Raw genomic sequence first — 22626 nt, forward strand, 5'->3', positions numbered from 1 at the left:
AGGGGAGCACTCACCCGTCCGCATCCTGGTAGTTCACGTTCAGGCGCTTGGCAGATCCCAGGAGCTCTGCAGAGAGAAGAGGCGAAGGTCAGGGCAGGAGGCAGAGCCCGTGCCGCCCCGCATGGCCCCCGGGACCCCCTGTGAACCCCATCCTGCAGCCACACCGACCTCCCAGCGCGCAGAACAGCGCCTGGCCCATCCCGGCGGCCTCTCCTCTCCTCTCACTCCATGTTCACCTCCACGAACCCTCAACGGGCTGACCCAGCTCAAGCTCGGACCCTTTCCTCCCTCCGTCCCTCCTGCCCCATCTCTGCATGCCCCCGGGACGGGTCAGACCCCGCGCAGCTCCCGTCACCCTGGCTCAGTGAGATGGCGCTTCCCTCCCCTTTATAGGCAGCAACACCCCAAAACTGCTGAGCAGGGCCATTTTGCCCCCCACTCGGCTCCCTGTGCCTGCCGCTGCCGCCAAGGCCCGGCCCACAGACCACATGGTTGGCATTTTTACGGCCGGGGCAGAGGCTGAAGCCTCTGGCCGTGAATGCGAGGATTGTGCCACCTCGGATATCCCCGTCCCCCCATCTGTCCCTCCCTCCCCTTCGGGGACCACTGAGCGGCGGAGGATGCTCACCCCACCCTCAGCACAGCCTCACGCGCACCCCCCAGCTCCCCACTCTTTCCCGCAATTAATTTGAATGAATTCCTTCCTCCCACACAGAGAGGACGTTTTATTCTTCACCGAGGGGTTGAGAGCGGATTAACATCTCTGGAATTCATCCGCCAAGTCAAAAGGGAAAGAAAGGGGAAGGTATGCAGGGGGCAAGAAATGCCGCCGCTCCTCCTCTGCCTTTCCAGGCAGCCCCATCGCCGAGCTGGGGAGGATTAAATGCTTTGAAAGGTTTCTGGGCCGTTTCCTATGAAAAATCAAAGTCTGAGAGCCGGGCTCTGAGCCCGGGGTGAAACAGCTGCTCAAACCCCACTAAAACATGGTGGGGTCCTGGGGAAGGAGCCCCCTGCCTCACAGCTGGGCAGATCTCAGGGGCTGCAGCTCCCTCTCCTCCTCCATTCCCTTCTCTTTTCCTCCTCTCCCAAGGTCTCTGCCCACCTCACATGGCAGATCCCATACAAAGCCACACTCTGCTGCATGGCCCCTCTGCCTGAAAGGAGAGCTGAAGAGGGGGCCGGCTTGTTCATCATGCAAATGGATAATTAAAGGAAACCAAGGAACGGTGCGTTCATTACTGCAATTTACAATGTTTTGTAAACAGCCTAATTAACGCAAAATGGGCTTGGAGTGGCTGCTGGTGAAGGACTCCTGACTTGTCGCCACAGCTGAGGGGATCAGGACAGGATCACCCTAATTACCTCTTCCAGGGGCTGTTCATCTTCAGAATGGCAGCAAGCAGCTCCGCCAACCCGAAAGCCCTTCCCAAAGGAATAGGCTCCCAAAGCCATCACTTTGCAGAGCTCCCACTTTTCCCTCCCAGCCCTGTATTGCCCAAGAGCCCAGGATCTGGGGTCTCTGTCAAGGACAAGCCGCTTCCCTCAGCCCCACCAGTCAGGAAAAAATAACATTTCACTTGTAAACTGGCCACTTCTGATCGGAGTCGCGGAGCGACCATAACCACCAAACCCCCTGGTGCCTCTTTCACGGAGTCAGGATCACGCTTGGGGCATACGGCGGAGTCAGGAATGGCGTCGTCGGTGGTGACCAAAGGCCTCATCCTGCCCCTCCAAAAGTCTTGAGACGGATCCTGCAAGCATGGAGCAGGAAGGGCTGGGAAGAGTTTGCTCCTGGGGGATTTCCAAAGGATGCAATCGAGATCAAAATAAACAACGGGTTCCACTAAGCTGTAGGCAATGCCCGTGAAGCCATCACCTCCTGCTCCTTGAGCGATCCCCCAGCCCCCTGCCTTTTAGTCGGGATTTATAAATAGGTATTTTTAAAGGATGCTCTGTGTGGTGGGAACTGAAGGCCAATGCAGGTTTGCTCCCATCAGCTGCAGCTGAAAATTGCCACGGGGTTTGCTGCTGAGAAACGCCCCCCCTCCTACAAGGGGTCCGGGCTGGCCAGTGGGGTCCAGTAAGCAGGGATGGGATGCAGTGGGTGTCCCAGGACACAGCGGGTGTCCCTGCCCGCTCCCTGGCCCCAGGAGGCAGCTGTCAGCATCTGCACGGCAAGATGCCTGTGTCTCTGCTCCTCTCCCTGAGCAACATTCCTCAAATTAGTTCCCTGCTCCAGCAGCCCAGCAAGGTCAGGATGCAGGGCAGGACCACGCGGACATGGCGTGGGTGGCTGGGAAAGCAGCAGGTCCCAAAAAGCGGAGTCAGGAGCAGCATTCCCTTTGGAGCTCTTCCCAAATGTGAATTCAGTAACTCTCATATCCACCTCGGGCAGGAAGGCAAAGAGTTAGTCCCTGGTTTGTAGCTGGGTAAATCACTGCTTAGAGAGCTGGAGGGTTTGCAGCCAGGCTGGAAGGCAAAGCACAGGTAGGAAAGGGGCCAAGCACCCTGGCACCACGGGCACGAAGGCGCAAGCAAACAAGAGCGGAGGGATGGAGGGGAAAACAGCACAGCCAGGCAGCCGGGACCCCTTCGCCAGCGCCATCCTGCTGCACACCTCTGCACTGTACAGCACGCGGGGCTGGCAAAGCAACCCCAAAGGCAGCCCTGCCTCAGCGGGCAGCCAGCACCAGGATGGGGTGAAGTGGCGGGGCAGCGCGAGGGCTGCCAAGGGGGTGCCACCAGCCCCCGTCATGCTCCTGGGGACGCGGTGACAGGAAGGCGAGTGAGGGGACACTTCCCTGCATCCCTCTTCCTCGTTCCATCCATGTGCTCCTTTTGACCAATTCCCCCATTTTTCTCCCCATTTCTTCAGCCTCTTCTCTCCCTGTCGGTGCCCTGGCAGTTCCAGGCTCCTTGGCCTTTCCCGCCCAGACGTTTTGGGGCTCGGCAGAGGCCAGGCCAAGCTGTTCCCAATCCCACAGCCCTCCCAGACCGGCTGGTTCGGAGGTGCGGCTCCGGCTGGAAGACTGCAGAGCCAGGCAGGGAAAGGGCTGCAGAGTTGGGGCTGATCCAGGCACTGCATTGGGATGGGGTGGCTGGACCCTTCCCAGCCACATCGTCACCTCTTTTGGGTTTGCACCAGGGCGGGAACGCTCACGGGCCTGATCCACACACACACCCCCCCCGTCCGCTGGGAGCACACTCACATCCCAGGAAGATCAACCCAGAAAAACACGGATCCAGCGCCAAAATGCAAAAAAGCCTTGAAGGAGATATTTCCAGGGGAAAACCCGGCTTGGTGCACCCTGAGGGTTAACTCCACCCGTGGGTTCCCTCTGCTCGGCCCCGCTCCCCAACATGACCCCTCCGAGGGGTCCTGCCGGGCCCCCACGCCGCTCTGCCCCCCTTCTCCGGCACGTTTGCCGACGCCTGCCCGGGCAGGATGAGGCTCGGCAGCGCGGGGCCGGGGCTGAGCGAGGCCTCGAGGGAGCCAGCGAGCTTCTGTGCGGCGTCTGGCTGCCAAGCGGCAGGCGGGAAGCACCTCTGGAGCACTCCGGCAAATTGCTTACAAATGTAGGGCCCGCGTGCTCCGCCGGACGCGGCAAAGGCGGTGCGGCCGAGACCCTCGGGGGAAATTGCCGGACCTCGGCCTTTCAGCTCCTCGCTGGCAGAGGGGACCAGGATGGTGCAGCCCCGCTCGGCGCGTTTCCATCCAGCTCCCCCCCCGGCCAAGCAGCCCCCTCTGTCATGCTGCACCCGGTGCCTCAGTTTCCCCGTGGGGCTGGGCTGCAGCCCCATGGCGGGGATGCCAAGCCAGGCTGAGCTCCTTGTGGGGTGCAGGGGGCACCCGGGAAGCAACCGGCCAGGGCAGGTGCCTCACCCGCACCGTTGGCAGCCAGCCTGGCCCAAACCCGTATTTAACCCCCCGGGGCGCTCGCCTGGCGCCGGCTGTGCCGGCTGCGTGGAGCCAGGCGTGCCCTCGCCCAGCCCAGCCGGCATCCCCTAAACCAGCACACCGGGCGCCCTGCATCACCATGTGCCCTTCACCAGAGACCTCGTCCCCACAGGGACACCCTTGGGCTTCTCCCTGAGGTCTCAGAGATGGACACGATCCCTCCAAAGCGCTGAACCACTCACCGGGAAGGAGCGACACACGCTTGCTGGGGTTTGGCTGGGGAAGGTAATGCCTGAATATCCTGTGTCCCCCCACAAAGTGCCCCTTGGAGACTCCTGCCCTGGCTCTCACATGGAGAGTCAGGCTCCAGAGAGCAGTGCTTTTGTTGTGAACCCCCCAGTTTTGTCCACCCAGTGCGGCCACAGCAGAGCTCCTCCATTGCAAGCCTTTGTCTCTGTGCAGAACAGATCTATAACTGGAGACCCACCTCCTCACCAGAGACTTCTTGAAAAAATACACCTTTCTGCTGGTCCTGTGTCACAGACCCCCATCCCTTCCCCTTGCCCTGGGAAATCACACTTCCACACCGCTGGCTGCACGTATTCCCATGCCATGAGCCTCCCCGCACTGTGGGTCTGAGCATCCCTGTATCACGAGCATCCCTGTACTACCAGCCACGAGCATCCCTTAATATCCAGCCTGAGTGTCCCTGCACCACGAGCATCCCTGAACATCTAGCCATGAGCATCCCTGCACGCAGGGTTGCTCTGTCTGGGCACTGCAGGAACAGCATCCTGCTGCCCCGGGTGGTGGGAGAAGGACTGTGTGCTCTGGATACACCAAATACACGTGCATACCCTCTTGGGAAAATAAAATCCACCTGGGAACTGTTACTACTAAGCCAATAAACCAGCTGGAGGAGCTAATCAGCTGTGATCCTGTAGAGCACCAGCCGTCTCGGATGGTGGTGGCAGCCTCCTGGGGCTGGAGGCGGCAGCTTCACCCGACCTGCCCTGCCTGGCCTCAACCTGCACTAACAGCCTGGGGTGGCCCTGCCTCGGTGTACAGTGGGTTCGTGCTGGGGCTCAGGAGAGACTCGACGTCTCACCCAAAATCGAGACCCAAAGAGGTGACGTCCATCCCTCTTCTGCAGGAATCACCCTTCCCTGTCGCTCCTCTGTCCACAGGCACGTCCGCTGTGGCCACCCACACCCGGCTCCTCCCAGCGCAGCCTCCCGGCAAACTGGCTGCTTCAGGTGCAGTTTCCCAATAGGTTCAGAAGAGATTCGCCCACTTTGATAGGGAAGGAGCTTGGCCACAGAGACATTAAGAAACTCAACCAAAGTTGCCCAGCAAGCTTGGGACGGAGGTTGGCTCCTGACCCCGGCTGCCTGCCATAGCCACCAGCCCGCACCCCAAACGCTGGGTCCAGCGCTGTGCCCAGCTCCCCGGGCAGGCAGGGGCCCCCCTATCTCCCCCACGGTTATGGTGGGTGACTTTGGTTCCCAGGGTGCTGCCAACTGGGATACCTGGCCAAGCACCCATCCCTGCATCCAAATGCCACGGGTGTCCAAATGCCGTGGGTGCTTTCCTGCCCACAAATGGCCACCTGTACCAGGGTTTGAAGCTTTGCAGCGTCCCCGCGGATGGGGGAATGGGCTCCCCACCAACGCCGACAAACAGGTCCTCCACCAAGCCAGGCACTGCGGGGTGGGTCTGACTGGGTCAAAGCCACTGGGTTAACTGGCAGGGATGGGGAAGCTGCAATCAGGGAGGCAGATTCCCATCAACACAGGGCAAACTGGCAGCAATAGGTGAGCGCGACAGCAGGGAGCCCCTTATCTTTTCCTACGCTAGCGTCTGGCAACTCCTTGAGAATAATTGGTGTCTTTGTCCCTTGAGAAACGTACCAAACCCAGGTGCGAGACACACCAGACCTGGCCAGGGCCCTGTCTGCTTTGGTACTGCACAGGCTGTGCGACGGCTGTCGCACCCAAGCCCCACTCCTGGTTTCGGCAGCCCAGGTCCAGCTGGAATAACCCCAGCAGCAACCTGCCAGGAGCTGAACTCCCGGTGGCTCCTCACAGCATCCCAAGGGCTGACACAGCATCCCTGCACTGTGAGCATCCCCATGCCAAAACACAGACTGCTTGTCTCTAACCTCAACAGCCTCCATCACTTACATCTGGCTTGAACCCCAAATCTTAGGGCTTACAGCCACACAGAGCCCAAGTTGTCCCTGCCACCAAGTTGTCTCTGCCAATGGCATGTCTAAGTCTCCTCTGGCAGCTCTGCCTCCCTCCTCATCTGTGCTTTCTCCTCTAAGCTCTCCCTTCCTGCAACGTGTTCAGATATGATGGTGGATGATGGTGAAGGCAGGTGATGGCAAAGGCAGAGGAGTTTGAGAGGTCCAAGGCATCTGCCTTCCTCCCTGGGCTGGGGCTGGGGACCCATGACAGGTGAAGGGGAGGGTTTGGGGACACGGCAGCAGGACCATGGAGTCAACTGGGAGCCTTTTTCCTTCTTTGGGAGAGGCTGGGAGCCTTTTTCCCAGGGAAAATCCAACAATTAAGTTTTTTAAAGAGGTTGGCAGCAGGAGGGAGCAGGGACAGCATCCTCACACAGCACAGACTTCAATCACTCACCCCAGCCCAGCTGCCCTGGGACCACCAGCCAGACCCCCAATTTCCCCCCACTGCTTCCCCCCCTCCAAGCAAAGCAGGAAAAAACAGGCAGCTTATTCAAAGCGAAGGCTCCCAGAACAATGAAAGGAAAAGCGGAGTCGGAAACCCTGTCCCCATCCATGCAGCTGGGAAGAAGGTGCAGCTCTTGCCTCTCACCCCCAAGGTTTGTCGGCCACAGTGAGGATGGAGGGGGCAAACACCAAGGCGGGGAAACGGCATCACAGGAGTCCTTTGGGGCTAGATTCACTCCTTGCAAAAGCCAAACATGTGCTCCTGGTTTGAGTTTCAGGCCCCCAGAAGGAACTCAGCTGCATGGTGGGATGAACGGCGCTTGCTGCCCTTCCTCACAATAATTTGGGGGTTTGCAGCAGCTGCCTACCCCAAAGCAATGCATCTCAGCCCGGCCCCCCCAGCAAGGGGGAGCAGTAACACTCGTAGCAGTAACATTTGCCCCATGGAATCGAAATCACATCCCCCAGCCCTGGCCAGGATGGGAAGGAACAGCTGGGAAAGGCTTTGGGTGGGGGAAGCCGGGCGGCTCCTTCAGAGATACAAGGGCTCCTTTCCCAGCTGGCCGGAGAAACGTGTTACCGGGAGGTGAAGTCACCGTCCCTGCTGGGACCTGGCTATTCCGCTCTCCAGGATATGAACTCAGAGGAGCTGTATTTGCCCAGGGAAGAGGTGGAGCCTTTTCCATTTCCCCCATCCTTCCGAAAGGACAGGACGCCTCCCGAGCGGGAAGAGATGGGGCGATAGCGGCGGGGGCTGGCGGCCAAGCCTGAGCTCTGCCTGCGCCCGCCGTGCATCACCAGGCGCACCACAGGGCCAAGAGCCACCCATGGGCTGCAGGACATGGGCACCAGCAGAACATCTGGTCCAGCATTAGCAGCGCACCTTGGCTCCCGTTCAACTGGTTCCATAAACTGGTTCCCCTGGGAGCTGGGAAAGGGGCTGCAGGGCCCTGGTGACCCCCAGGTACCCAGGCAAAGGGGCTGCACCTACAGACACCCTCAGCATTCTCATTAACACGATTAATGCAAATAGTGCATTAATATAATCTGTGGAGGATGCTTGACAGATCAACGAGGGCAGAAATAACGCAAAAGGGACTTAGAAGGATTAGGAGAACAAACCCAGGCAGATTCAACCCAGGAAAATTGCAGACTGCAGCATCTGGGGAAAAATAATCCAACCGGCAGACGGTCAATGGGAGGAAGAAAGAGGGGAAGCAGGATGCGGGGGGACGATGAGAGCAGCGTGAGCACGGGCACGGAGGGAGCTGCCAGCGAGGAAAACAACCTTGGCAGCCCTGCATGGGGGGATGCTGCTTGCCAGGGTACCATTTTCCATCGCACGCCCAGGGTTGTGAACATGATACGGGCTCACAGGGGACATGAGAGGCTAGGGGGGACATGAGAGGCGAGCGGCAGGAGCCAGCAGCCAAAGGGCTTGCCTTGCACAGGAAGATTATTGGCAGGTCAGTAAGTCTGGATTTGCTGAGCAACAGTTAATTAGGGAGGGCGGGCAGGGACGCAGCAACCCACCTACACCTGGAGGGTTTTGACGCTCAAGAGGAGCACGTAGCTATTTATTTTATGGTTCTAACAATGAGCCCCAGATAAAAATTAGAGCAGCCAAGAGCGGCCAGCAAAACCCCGCGAGCTCAAGGAAGTGAAACAAGGATCCAGCCTTCTGCTGTAGCTTGGATGGTTGCAGCAAATCATGCAGCTCCTGGGGGTGGCAGGCCAAGGCGGAGGCTGGGGTACAGGGCTGCCACGGCCCTACAGCACTCTGTCCCCATCACTGCCAGCCTGGTACCCACACGTGGCAGCCGGCATCTGGGAGACGCTCCGGCCAGTGGAGCCGGTACTTGAAGCACACGATGATGCGGCCGCTGGAAATCCTGTAACATCCTCCCCCTTTGACCCCCGGCAAACTGCCGTGTGCCCGGAGCAGGCGCTCCTGGGGTGGACAGAGCGGCTGTCCCCACCCTGGATGCTCTAATCTAGGCAAGGCACACACAGGATGGGAGGGGAGGCACCGGGAGGTGAAGCCGCTCGCCCGAGGTCACTCAGAAGGTCAATGGTTCAAGTGCTGTCACTGCTTCCCGAGGCCCCAGTGACCGGGAACCGAATTTTCCCCAAAGCCCCCCCTCGCGCCCCCCACCCCGGGCAATCGACTGTCGGTAGCCGAGGACTAACCTCAGACCGCTGCTGGCAGCTGCGCAGCCGGGGTTTGGAGTCACACACAGTTAAAAATACCTTGCGGATGCCTTTCCTCAACTCTGACCCCAGGAGCCGGTGCTGCCGCCAGCCCCGCTCAGGGACGTGCCAGCGGGATCCCCCGGGATGCACACAGCCCAATCTCTGCAGAGACGGGGCAGATGCTGCCTGGGGACCAGGTTTTCCTCTCTGTGAGCCAAGGATTTCCACTCCTGGGGGGCTGCTGCCTCTACCCTCTACTGCCAAACCGAAATGAGAGGCGCTCTGCTTCCTACAGCCGCCTTCCAGCAAACGATGCACAGGCTATCCGGCTCCACCTGAACTGCAGCCCAGATCCGAGCAGCTTGAGCAAACCATTTCCTTCCCTCCTGGACAGAGCCAAAATGTGGCCTCCAGCTCCTGCTGGTGCTAAGGGATGCTGGATGGGCAACTTCTCCCACAGATGCCATGGTGCTGCAGCCATTCATGGCATCTGCATTGGGAAAGAGAAAGAGGATCTCGCCCAGCAGTGGCTGCTCGGTGCTCCCAAGCCATGAGGAAGGGAAGGATCCCTCTCCAAATCCCCTCTCCGGTGGTGGCAAGGGCACAGAGGGCACCCGTCTCTCCTTGCTGCTCCCATCTGCTCCACAAGGTTGCCTACCTACTGCCCGGCTGCTCCATGCTGCTGCCAGCAGGAAGGGGACAGGGACGGGCCCGTCCCCAGTGGGCACGAGCCAAGCTCCCTCCAGCCTGGGACAAGCAGCTCGAGAGAGATGAACCCACCGCTGCTCTCTCCTTTCCCTGCTAAGGCCAGGGAGGGCAGCGTGGCTTTGCCTGTGCCCAGTGTGAGGGCTCTTTGCCAGCCGGGTCAGACCCTCTGGCTGCCCGCCCAGGTTTCTGGCTTGCCGGGCAATGCCACAAAGTGGGAGAAGCCATCGCCAAAATCCTGCTGAGCATCTGGTCGGTGGCACTTTTCTTGTGCCTTGGCTGGAGCGGAATGTTTTTGTCCAGCTGCAGCAGTGAAGGATTCCCCCGGGACCCCATCTGCAGGGTACAGGAGAGGGACACGACAGCTCTATCGCTACGACACCCTGCACCACCCTGCGTGTCCCCAGGTGGAAGCAGCAATCGCCAATAAATGCACTTACCAGCCGGTGACGCTGTATGTCCCAGGAGAGGCATCTCCCCATCCTCGTGGTGGAAGCAGGAACCTGCACCAGGACCCCACGCCCATCTTGCCATCCCGATGGGGGCCTCGGCGGCTGCCGAGTTATTCCGGGTGCTGCGTTCCTGCCCCCCTCCCCTCATCCCAGCTGCTCCAGGGCCGGCAGGGAGGGTGGCAAGTTCCTCCCATCGCCCAGCCCAGGCACTGGAGCTGGCCGGCAGCTGCTTGGGGACCAGCTGGGGACAAGGGCGACATGGAGCAGCCCCGTCCCCCCACGCACTACAGGAGGGACAAGGGCTGATTTACAGCAAGGTCAAAGGCATCAGAATACAACTGTGATGGATAAGGTGGGGGTTGGATCTAAGGACCCCCAGTCCAGGGTGAGCTCTGGTCAGCAGCTTCCCACACGGGGACGGGGAAGGGGGTTGCGGGGCAGCACATCAAAACCTCCAAAACCCTAAAGAGCAGGCCTACCTTAGCGCCAGAGGTAAACTGAGGCAGGGGGAGCATCCCCATCCCCTCACGAAACCAAGGTCGTGCCCAGCTTCCCGCAGGGACCCCACCGCCAGGTCGGCCCCCTCCATCCCGTCCCCCTGCCTCGGCGCTCCCTACACCCCGGCACGACCGAGCAGTGGTGGGATGCAAGCCAAGGCCTGCCCGCTCCCTGGACCCCTGCCGGCAACCCGATCTGTTTACGCCTTTCCAGCACGGCGGGTGCGTGTCGGGAACGGCCCCGGCAAGCCCGAGTTGGCGGAGGAGGCAGGACATGGGAGCTGAGCGCAGAAACCCCCGCCTGCTGCCTCGCAGCATCGCAGGAGGGGGGGTGACGGGGAGAAAGACGGGGGTGGACAGGGGAAAAAAGCGTCCCCCCACCTCCCTCGGCTCCTTTTTGTACGAAATGGCACCCCTTCTTGCACCGTGCCACCCCTCCTGCAGCACCCTGTGCCCCCCACCCCAGTCAGGGAATCACGGCAGGTTGCCTCACCCCCAGGCCCCGCCAGCAAACGGCTTTCTGAGCCGTGCCAACCCTGCTGGGAAAGCACTGGGAGAGCAAACCAGCCCTGGAAGCTGCATGTCCCTTCCCGGCCGACGAGGTGCTGGCTTTGCAAGCACGTGGCCGGCCACGTGTGGGGGCTCAGGGAGCTGATGGCCACGTGCCGATCCCCATCCGAGTGCCCAAGTTGTCCCCGGATGAGCAGAGGCACCCACCTGCACTGCTCCTGGGAGGAGATGTTTATCCAGGACAATACTCACGGGTGACATCGACACCCGGTGTGAATTTAGCCCTGCAAAGCCGCAGGTGTTCGGAGCGGGCTGCAGCAGGACAGGGGAGAGCCATGACTTTGGGAGCTCAGAGCTGGACCCCACCATGTCCACATCAAGTTTGGGGTGGAGGGAATGGAGAAGCAGCTCCAGGACCTCTATGCGCAGCCCAGCACGTGCTGCTAAATATAACCAGTGGGACAGATGCTCGGAGACAGGGAGCTGCCTGTGCCACAGCACCGCTGAGGAGGAAGCTGAGGGCTCCCCTGAGGCTTGAGCAGCCCTCGGGGTTTGGAGACACAGAGCAGGGTCAGAGGCAGCTCCTCTATCTGTGCAGGAGCCTCTTCCCCTGCAAGGAGGAGCGTTCCCCTTCTTTTAAACCCAGCAGGATTAGCGGGTGCTTATTCAGGGAAGGCAGGAGGGCTCATGCAGCCCTTCCCACCTGCATCAGCCCAACTAAACCAAACCTGAGGTGCTTCAGACCGACTGACCAGAGCAACCCCCGCTGCCATGGCTGTGCCAGCCCCCACGCTGGCAGCTGGGCTCACCATGTGCCTGCATCCCCCGCATCGGCAATGATTAGCCACCGGGGAGGACTCTGGCCCTTTTTGGAGGCTGACGAGGCAAGTGGTGCTCACGTGGCCTCAGGGACGCATCTGGGGAGGTCCCCAAGGGCCCACGCAGGCTGTGAGTTGGGTGTCCTGCCCGGGGAGAGAGGCGACCCACAGGAGGGGAAGGTCCACGGGGCTCCCAATCCACGGTCTCCCTTTTGCTGTTTGCACCCAATTCAGCTCCAGCTAGAAAACCCCCTTCAGGCTTAGCCATGCCCGTCCCGGCAAAGAAACAAGACGATGCCCCAAGATGGGCTGCTCAAGGCGGGGAGCGAGGGCAGGGAGCCAGCCAGACCCTGGGACCAACGCTCCAAGGGGGGCAAAAGGCACCTGCAAAGCGGGTAGGAGAGCCCAAGTCAGCCCCGCTGCCGGGGGCACCCCCGTGCTGGGCACCCGACGCCCGCGCCGCGCTCGCCGACTCCCTTCGCGAGCAGACAGGGCGCCTTACGCAACCAGCCGTGCCCGCGGCCGACGGCGGCGTTACGAAACCCCGGGAGTTTTCACCCCTCACGGCACAGCCGCCCACCGGGGTCGGCCGATACAGGCTCTGGCTCCCGGGATGGCACCCAGGGGAGGTCGAGGCGGGGGTCCGGGCACGGCGGCAGCGCCGGGGGCCACGTGCTCTCTGCGCAGCCTTGGCTGGGGGCCGGTGGGGGAGCGGCGCCGGCGCTGGCAGGGCTTGGCGGAAGCGCAGCCGGACGTGTTGCACCAGGCCTGGGATGCTGCGGGAGCCGCATACCTGCGGCGCGCGCAGGTTTTCCCTGCTCCCTTATCTTGCCATCGAAGCTGTTGCTCGGTTGCAGCTCCGGCCTTTCTCCCCGGGGTTGCAAAAGGCTCGGGGTGCCTGCGCGCGTACCCCAGGCACAGGCTGCCGCAGCCCCGGGCATCCCGCGGGAGCGAGGGAGGGGTGAGGGTGTCCAGCCCTTCCCCGGGAGGGTAAAGATCATCCCGGCAGAGACATTTCCAAGCAGCTCGGGCATCTCCAGACAGGTCTGTGACTCACCGGGACACCTCAGCGAGGCCCAGGAGATGTTGCAGCCCCAAGGTTCGAGCAGGTCCCTCCCTCTCCATCGCAGGCATGATTTTTTGGGGAAGCCAGAATGGGATTTGGGGGAGCCGGAGTGCTTACAGCTCCTCCCCACCCCCTCGCCTGCTAGAGCAGCCAGAAAAAGGTGGTTTATTGTTATTTAGTTTCTGCCCCTTTCATACTCCTTTGCCGGAGTTTTTGCCAGCGGCGGGCCCTGGGTCTGGCAGGGGGCCAGGCCAGCCGAGGCGCTTTTAAAAACAAAGCAGGGCGCGTGCATGCACACACACACGCACGGCATCCAGCCCCTCTTTTAACTCTTGCCGGGGCAATACTGCATGGAAGATGGTTTCCAGCCGGCCAGGAGCGCACTACCGCGCACTCCCGGCCGGCTGGAAACCATCTTCCATGGGAGATGCTGTCGATCGCCGCTGGGATCCGATAATTCACTCCCCCCTTCCCAGGGAAACCTTCTTGCAGCACTGGGATCCTGACGGAGAGGTGGCAGGAGTGATGCTGGTGATGCCGTCATGGTCCACAGGGACCCACTTGTCCTAAACGGGGACAATGCTGCAACGCCTTTCTAGGTCACAGTCAAGATCTTAGGACCCAGCAGCCCTGTAGGGGAACGAGGAGGAGGAAGAGCGTGATGATGTTTTCACCTAAAAGCAACTCCTCTCCCATATGGTAGAAAGCTGGGGAGTGCCAGCAGCGTGCACACAGCATCCTCAAACCTGCGGGGCTGACTGCCTTTTTGCATAGGTTACTGCCACCTGGAAAGTCTTTATCCACCAGCTCCCTCCTGCCTGCAACCAGCCCCATGCCCCCAGCACGTCCCCGACCCCATACGGAGGACGGGATGCCTGCGCCAGCAGTGTCCCTGCTGTGTTCCCTCCTTCCCTGCCTGGGTGCAGCCCTGGGGAGCACCGTCCCCGTTACGGCGGCCGTGTGCCGCCGGCAGCCAGGCACACGCCGTCCCATGGCTCGGGGCTGCCCTCCCTGTCTGCCTTCGAGCTGCCATCATCCAAATCGTCCCGTGTTTCTGGGTCAGGCAGCCAAAACAGCCTCCGCAGCCCCCAGGAAGGGGGAGCCGAGCCCCCCGGTCTGGGCCAAGTCACTGGGAAGTGCCTGAAGGGTGGAAATTCCCCCTCCTGCCCCAAACCTCAGCCTCCTGCCTGCAACACTGGGGACGGCTGCCAGCCTGGCTCCATCCATGGCCCCGAGGGAGCTCTGCATCCCGCTGAGAGACTGGCAAGTGCCTGGGACACCCTAGTGCTGCCCAGCCATCCCCAAGGGAAGGTAGCATGGCCTGGAGTAGCCCCAACAGACCCCACGCTCATCCCCTTCCCCAGAATTAGCCCTTTTTTTCCCCCTACTCTTTTACCCAGGCAGGGAAAAGGCAGCTACAGGTGGCCTAGGCTGACAGCAAGGAGCCACAGCCTGCCCTGCCAACGGGTTTTCAAAGGCGGTGGGGTCCCCTGCCAACGGGTTTTCAAAGGCTGGGGACAGAAATACAGACCCGGGACATGGGGAGATCGGGTGCAGAGGGGTGCAGGGCTGGGCGCCCCGAGGAAGCTGTGCGATGCTTAGCACAGCCTCCTCCATCTCCCTGTGTGACACTGTTTGCTCGTGCCTTATCTCCCACGCTCGGCACGGTGACGCTTTCCCCAGCTCTGGGCACACCGGCAGCAGCCGGGCCCCTTTCCAAACACAACACCCGTTAGAGGCCAGCTTTGAAAAGCAACTACCCATTCACTCCTTTCACCGCTGCTGCCTGCGCGGGGGTTTTTCCTTCCTGGGGACAGAGGTGAAAAAAAAAGGGGCTAAACCCCTCCATGAGCTGGGACAACAAGGATGCGGATGGGAAAACCCACCAAGCAAACACCAGGCTACCGGAGAATACCCCCATCCTGCGGGAGGAGGAAGGAAGGATGGACCCCCCCCGTGCTGCGCAGCTGCAGCCCCGCCGCCATCCATCCCCACAGCCGCCACGCTCGCCGGAGCCTTTGAAGCCTCTTTTCTCCCCTTCCCACCCACCCACCGCAGGCTGGTTCAAAAGCAGGTTTTGGCAGGCTGCGGGGCGGTGGGGTCCCCGGCACGGGGCCGCCGCCAGCCGGGCTCCCCTGGGCACGGCGCCTCGCCCCGCTCCTGGCTCGGTCTCGGCGGAAGAGGGAGTTTTGCCCGTTTCGGCAGAGTTTCTCGGCGTCTCTCCGCAGGCGTGCCCGTGGCCTTTCCAAGCAGGCGTGCGGCTGCGAAGCCGGTCCAGCCCGTCAGACCTACAGCGCGCAGGGAGAGGAGGGGAGGACACGGCCGAGGACGCTTGGGAACTCGTCCTCGAAACTTGGGCTTCAAGGGATGTGGCCAGGGCCACACTTGGGCTCGGTGGCAGAGCCGGGTCCAGCCGCCTGCATGGCCTGGGGCAGGACCGGAGCAGGCAGGGTGCCCAGACATCCCTGCGCCACCGCCAGCAGGGAAAGCCGTCGGGTGTAACAGAGCCTGAAACGATAAGGATCCTGCCCGAGGCTGGTCCTGGCTCTTTTCCGCAGCCAGACCACACAGAGCAGCCAGAGCTTGGGACAAACTTCCCTAAAGAGCAGCAGTGAAGAAGAGGATGGTCCTCCTCGGTGAGGGGGGATGGCATGCTGGGCTTGCTGACTGCCACAAAGGCGCATCCAACATCATTGCAAAATAACCCCCAAATTGCAAAAAGGATCAACTTCTTCCCCAAACAGCTGTGGACCCGCTGCCGCTGAGAGAAGGAAAAAGCCCAGCAGGACACGAAGGGAGGGTGGGTGCTTCTGCAGAGGACGGGGACACAGAGCGCTGGTGGCAAAGGCTAACAAATCACAGGAGAGATATTAAACCTCACGCTTCGAGGCTTAAGCTGAAATAGCTACTAGGGATTAGTAGGAAATTTAAGGGGGAGGGAGGGAGCAAGTTATCCCACATCTGCCTGCTGCAGTCTCACAGCATGCGGAGCAGCATTGTCCCACTCCTGCCCAGCCGGATGGGTGACAGCAGCATCCGAGGGTCGGCACCACTCTTGGGAAAAACTTGCTGTGCTTTGTGCTGCCGGCATGCAGCAATGAGGGGCACCAACCCAGGCGCCGGGATAAAGCCAAGGCCCCCTGCAAGCTTTGCTACCATTTAACAACTTGCTAGGTAGGTCACAGCCCAGACAGAGCTGAGTCCCAGGCGCCCACCCCTGTCCTTGATATATCCAAGGTCTGGAAAACCCCAACATAGCTGGTGAAATGAGGTAAGTCACTAGTGAAACGGGGCAAGTGGCTGGCCAAAGCCGGCCGAAGCTCCCCGAGGCAGCAGCTGAACCCTGGCAGGGCTTTACTCCCCGTCCTTGAGAGTTTAACACTAGTTTGCTCAGCTGCTGCCCTTTCTTTGCACTTCGCACACGTTTAAACACAAACCTTCACCACTCCCTCAAGGAAGGCAAACAGTAAGTCCAGCTCCCGTCGCCTTCCATAGTTCCCTCCAGCCCACGACTATCACAGGGGAATCACACCCCCCCACCCACCAGCATCACCCCAGCATCCTCCCAGCCCCTGCCCCTTAGCCCTGCACGGCCGGGATGGGGACACCCAAACCTTGCCAGGCACCGTCCAGCTCCAGGAGCCGTCACCCCTTCCCAGAGACGAGAGCCCCAGCCGGCGGGGGGGCTCTGCCTCTCGCCTCCCCCGGGAGCCCCAGCCCATCGGTGCCGCGGCGGCCGCCCCGGCCCGGCCAACTGGCGCATTGTTGGTGAGCACGGCCAAGCCGGGGACGTGATTGATCGCTGGGGAGAAAGGCCAAAGCCGTGACGGGTCGTTTAACAATTTCAATTAAACTCTGCAGCGCTCCGACGCAGAGGGGAGGAGAGAGGGAGAGCGAGAAGGAAATTAAAAAGCGGGACGTTTCTATTGCTGCGCCAGGGAACCTCAGCAAAGCACGGCTGGCTCAGCAGGAGCAGCCCGGCTCTCCCGGAGGAGACCCCCTCCCTGGCTGCAGAAGTGACCACAGCATCGACCCAACGTCCCCTTCCTGCAGGCAGGATGCCCGCCCTCGCCTGCCCTTCCCCTCCTGCCCCCAAAACTTTCTCCCTGCCCGCCCCATCGCCTTATAATAATAGGTGCTGTGACCCACTTGTACAGCAGCGCTTGCGCGGGGAGGAGGGCTGCGCACGGTGAATATTAAACAACGTGTCCCTGAAGTTCCCGCTGCCGGGACCGGCGCTTGATTTTTGCTTACGTGCAGTGACTTTTTTAGGCACAGGAAGACCCAGAGGGCTGATCACAGCGACCAAGCTCCCAATCCACTGAGACAGCAGAAGGGCTCTTAGAGGGATTTTGAAAAAAATATATATATAATCAGCATCTCAGCTTGTCATATGGAAAAGGCGCTTTAATGAGCAGCAAATGCTCGGCTCACATGGCATCGGCGAGAGGAGAGAGGGGGAACCGTAAGGGATGAGGAGAAGCGATGCCCTCCATGCCAGGGACGAGCCCCTGGGACCAGGCAAGCCTCCACAGTGGGTCCAGCACAGGAGCCCCACCGAGGGCTTGCAGCGGTGGCCTTGCAGGGGTCTGGGCTTTTTGCACCCTCCTCCTTATAAAGGAATAAAATGAAAATAAGCAGAGGGAGCTGCTGACGCCGCTGCAGCGGGGGAGTTAAACACACACATTCACGTGGGTGCCCCACGGCTAGAGGGAGGGGAAGATGCCAGAGAGAAAACACAGACGGGGTTTCACTGGGAAAGAGTTACTGGAAGGGACTGGAGGAAACAAGTATAACTTCACCCCTCCAGGTGCACAGGAGGAAGAGAGCCAAGGGCACCCCAGCCTGCCCACACTGCCTGGCCATGGGACACCAGCTCAAGGGAATGGGGCTGCATCAGCCAGCAGGACGCTCACATTCTGATGTTATTTATTGCCTTGGAGGCGTCCTTCAACCCGCCTGCGCAGGCAAACCTCTCTCATTCCAGCTCAGGGACCCCATACAGGCGCAGTCCCTGAGCTGCAAGCGTGGGCAATGGCACCCAGTCCCTTCACCCAGAGAGCAGGCACCAGGCACCCCCTGTTCTGGGGTGGAGGTGGCCCCCAGCCTTCCTGCATGCCCAGCAGTCCAGACTTGCAAAGTTTTGGCCCCAATCAAAGCTTTCCAGTAGCTGACCCAGGGGAGTTAATGCCCTTCCAGCATTTATAATCCCTAGCCTAACTCACATTTCTCAGCACCAGCTTCCCCTCCCTGAGCTGCTCCTAAGAAACCTTAAAGCTTCTTCTCCTGCCCGACTTTCCCCTCTCCTTCCCCAGGACAGTTTTTTCCCCTCCAGCTTTGCCACACACACCCATGAGACCCCCCACGACTTGCAGCCCTGGCAGGGGGTCCCACACCCCCCAGCCCAGAGCAGCTTTCACAGCCCAGGCAGGTGCTGTGCACCTTCCCCCCACCATGACCACACTGAGAGCCCTTTTATTTACTTTTCCCAGTCTCCTTCTCTCCTTAGGTCACGAAAAGCAGCCAGGAGCTCAGCTCTCTGCAAGGGCACCGTGCCACTGGCCATGATCTGCTCCTCCACCTTGCTACCCTTCCCATCTCCTCCAGATGCCATGCGGTGCCTGCAGGACCCCAGTGCCCTTGGGGACCCCCAAGAGCCCGACGTTTGCTCTGAGCCATGCTTGCCACTGACCTTTCCGAGAGCATGTGCAAGAAAACAGCCCTGCTGAAGGGTTAAACATTACCAGACTGAAATTCAAGGCTTGACGATTGGTTCCAGTTCACTGGCTGGGATGATAATTTTTCACAAGATAAATACAGCCAGGAGCGAGTGGCAATCGCTAAAGACCCTTTGTAGCAGCGTCCCCCCCTCAAGTGGCTTCGCTTCCCTCCGCCGCCGCCGTTTCCCTTCACCCATCCCTGCTCAGTGGCCCAAGCTTCAGGGCTCCTGGCCCCGAGCCCAAGGGGAACCCCAGCCCTGCAGGGAGGATCGCTTACAGCCGGGTCATTCATCCGCATGGGCTGCGCTTGCGCTCCTGCCTCCGGCCACAGCATAACTCATGCACCGGGGTTCAGAGCCAGCACTTGCACCCTGGCTTGGATGGCACCGAGCCCGCTGCCGGGACTCGCGCACTGGGACAGGCAGCAGTGCCCGGCTGGGGAGAGGGAGCCCACAGCTCTGCACCGGTGTACTCACTGCTCTTGGATGCCTTGATCTTGGCCACCAGTTTCTGCACACTGGGTATGTCCCCGTTCTTCACGGCCTGGATTAGCTCCTGCTCTCGCCCCATCGCAGACAAGTGGGAGCAGCGGCAGCACAGAAGGCAGAGACCCTCGGATCCTGGAGGTTTATAGAGCCATGAGAGTAAGCCCCTAATTCCTCAAAACACACTTTGACGGGAGATGAAATCCAGCAAGAAAGATGCTTTACAATCCCATGGGACATAAAAACCAGAAGGAGGAAGTCTTTCTGTTAAGGGCAGAAGTACAGAAGTCCATTTCTGCGTCGGGAGGAGCAGGACCCGGGTAGGGTTTGGTTGGAGAACATGCAATCAATTAAAACGAGAAATAGTTCAGCACCTAGGGACGGGCTCCTGGCAGCACCAGAGCTCTGCAAGATCAAGCCAGGTGGCTCGGGGCAGGGTGGCCAGTGCAGTTGGCATCAGGATGCCCTCAGCCTCTTGCAGTGCTCCCGGAGCCAGACGTGTCGTGCTTTGCTCCCCTCGCCAGGCTCTGCTGTGCTGATGAGTCCCTAATTCTTCCCAAAGGGATTATGGGCTCGTCGCCATCTGGAAGTTATAGATCCTCCCTCTCTGGTGCTCATTAGCCCCTTCGTTTCAGCATTCCTCTTGGCGACAGCACTGCAGCCACGCTGGGGAGCCCCGTGCACGGCCGAGCCCTGGCGTGGCAGCCCAGGACCTGCAGAGGGGAAAAGCAGAGTCAGCCCTCGAAGGCCATTTACCTCCCGGCTCCGTCACGACAGCTTTTGTATCCGCGCCGAAGAACGAATACTTTGACTATATTTAGTCCTGGCGGGACTTGGCTCATCCTCGTGTTAAACGGAGAGGGAAGAACCTGTAGAAGAAACCTCCCGAGGGTGCTGTTGGGGGGTGGCCAAGGTGCAGGACGGGAGTACAGCTCCTTCCCCGTCCCCCTGGGGCCACACACACTCTCCCCTCCCTAAAGGCAGCACACAGGGCTTGGGGCACTACAGCATCTCCCCCTCTCCTTTCCTGGTGGCAGCACCCAAGGGATGGAGCTGGAGAGGTTTAGCCAAAGTCCTCTGCAGCCCATGGGAGTGAGTCAGCCTGCCCAGCACTATTCCCCTCGCATGCAGTTGTTCACCCTTGCCCTCCAAATCACCCATGAAGCTCAGTGCCCTAGGACCCAAGACAGTCTTTAACCACTACACGAGCTCTCTCTGGCCCAAGTAAGGAGCGGGGTGTAATTCAGCAGCACAACCATGCTCAGGAGAATCAAGCCCACATCCTGGCCAGCTGGGATACCCCAGAGAGGGCATGGGGTTCCGCAGCAGCGGTTCACACCTCCCAGCCCACGCTCTCCCCTGCTGCGCCTGGGCTGCCCAAACTGGGTGGCAAGAAAATCCCTCCTGGTTCAGGGCCATGCATCTGGCAGGCTACTCCAATGCCCGGGGAGGAGCGTGTGCGCAGGAGGGCAGGGAGCACGCGCCGTGCCAGCTGCAAGGCCGTCACCAGATCACCCTGCAACTCCTCCTGTGCCAATCCGGGCTGCATCAGAACCAGCTCCAGTTCCCCCACCATGGCTCAGGCATGCCGTCTCCCTTCCCAGAGCGCTCGCCCTCAGCCGTTTATGTAATAGCAGGTGTCGCTTCCTCCAAGCAATTGAGGTCACCGTTTTAAGGATGGAAGCCACAGGGGAGAGAAGGCAACAGTGGGAAGAGAGGTCCTACCTGGGTTGGGGGCAAAAACAGAAGGGGCGTCCCATGGCACAGCGTCGCTCAGCCCACCCACGGTAAAGCTAGAAGCTGCAGCTGCCCACAAGCACAGACCCTCCCATAGGCTCCCCATGCTCCAGCCCTCCCCAGGGTGCAGTGGTATTCAGGGCAGCAGGAGAGGCGATGCTCCAGTGCCAGCTTAGCTTCTGGGACAAGGGGATGCTGAAATTCCCACACCAGGCTGAGGGGTTCTTCCCCCATCGTTGTTCCCCTGGGGCCCACAGTTCATTCAGCTGATGAGCCCCTCGGCACTGGGGCTGCTTGGGGGCTTGGTACCCGGCACTGAGGCCAGTGCCCGCCGAGGTCAGTTGTCACCTCCCGACATCCATCCCGGAGCACCCACACCAGCTTATCTACGTTACAACAAAGTTTCAGCCACTTGACTCAGACTAACCTCTTGCCACAAACAAATCCCCTCCTGAAACCTCCTGCGTTACACCGTTTTCAAAACTATTTCATTTAACCCTGTGCACTGCATCTCACTTTGTACTACTCTTCAAAAGCACAAAAAGTGAGCGTGAGGGTGCTGAGACTATTTACTCATGTATTAAAATAGTCTGCACGGCCTCACTTAGAAAACAGCCCCATGCTGCTTCTACCTCTCCCGGAGCACACGAGGCTCAGCGAGTAACTCGGAGGTACCGAGAACTCTAAATACAGACCTCCACCTCTTCACAGCCTCAAGAGAGAGGAGCAGCAGTGAAGGTAAAATTTGAGAAACTCACAAAGCTGGAAAAGCAACAGCAAACATCCCTCCCACCCGAGCAGAGCCGAGCCTCCAGCCCAGGAATCCACCTGGAGAACCAAAGTATCCCAAACATTCCTGCAGCCAACGGCGGCGCCGGGAAAAAGGAGGGAGAGGAGGAGAAAACAAAACAAAACAAAACAAATCAAAACAACAACAAACCAATTACGTAAGTGGAGAAGGAAAGATGCGAAAGAGCAGTAGGCACCAAGACTGGGTCCCGAAGGGGCGGGCGGGGGAAGCTCACCTCCCCCGGGAGGCCCCCGGGAAGCCCCGCGCTGCCCGCCGCCGGAGCGAGGCCGGCCGGGCAGGCAGCGATGGGCGCACCCGTCGCGCCTCCGTGTCCCCCCCACCGCCCCCGTCCCGAGACCCCCGGGACCCGGACTGGGCCGCTCCCTCCGGGGAAGGCTCGGGAGTATTTTTGCCCCCACCGAGACGGGTTGCTCCGCTGCTTCTACGAGCGGCCCGAGCCCCGCAGCCGGCGGCCCCCACTCACCTGAGCGGCGCTCCCAGCCGGACCGAACCGAACCGGACCGCGCCGTGCGGTACCGCTCCGGACCAAGCCACGACGAGAAGTACAGAGCCAAGCCGAGCAGCAACTTGCCGAGCCGTGCGGAGCGGGACCGGGACCGGGACCGGACCGAGCGGCGCGGTCCCGGCTGCCCGGCTCGCAGGGCGGCGCGGCGCTCGGCAAAGTCCCGCTCGGGCTGGCCCCGTCCCGGCAGGAAATCCCTCCCCGGCCCGGCCTGATTGGAAAAGCCCGGCGGGTTGTGCGGGCTGGGCAGGGCCGGGGCTGCTGTCACTCACCGTGATGCGCCGGCAGATTTAGGCAGGGGCAGGGCCGCGGCAGCGCGCCGCACCGGCACCGCTCCCGCCCCGCACCGGGGAATGCCCCTGGGGCTCCCGGGCAAAAGGCTCGCTTTGAGAGCCAACGCGGTCCGGGACCGGCAAGGTACGGGACCGAGCCGGTGGTCCGGGACCGGCCCCGCTGGGAAGTACCCAGTTCTCGACCTGGGACTGACCCGGTGGTCCGGGACCAGCCCCAGGGGGTGATCCCCCATCCTCGACCCGG

At 60.8% G+C, this 22626-nt stretch overlaps 1 protein-coding gene across 5 annotated transcripts in view; it reads right to left on the bottom strand.

The window, feature by feature from the left end:
* Positions 1-22247, bottom strand: part of CASKIN2 (CASK interacting protein 2) — a 35430-nt gene extending 13183 nt beyond the window's left edge. For 3 of the 5 annotated variants that reach the window (XM_075044524.1, XM_075044522.1, XM_075044519.1), the window contains exons 1-3: positions 22051-22246; positions 19031-19752; positions 15-66 (exon numbers count right to left, since the gene is read on the bottom strand). In XM_075044524.1, the coding sequence (XP_074900625.1) occupies positions 15-66; positions 19031-19124 (146 nt within the window). In that variant the 5' untranslated portion in view covers positions 19125-19752; positions 22051-22246. Of the gene's footprint in view, positions 1-14; positions 67-168; positions 358-19030; positions 19753-22050 lie in introns of those variants that run through there. The other 2 variants (XM_075044520.1, XM_075044521.1) reach the window with 2 other exon arrangements.
* Between the last annotated feature and the right edge of the window lie 379 nt (positions 22248-22626).

The sequence above is a fragment of the Buteo buteo genome, chromosome 13 (genome assembly GCF_964188355.1).
Source record: "Buteo buteo chromosome 13, bButBut1.hap1.1, whole genome shotgun sequence".
In the NCBI taxonomy this organism is placed as follows: domain Eukaryota; kingdom Metazoa; phylum Chordata; class Aves; order Accipitriformes; family Accipitridae; genus Buteo; species Buteo buteo.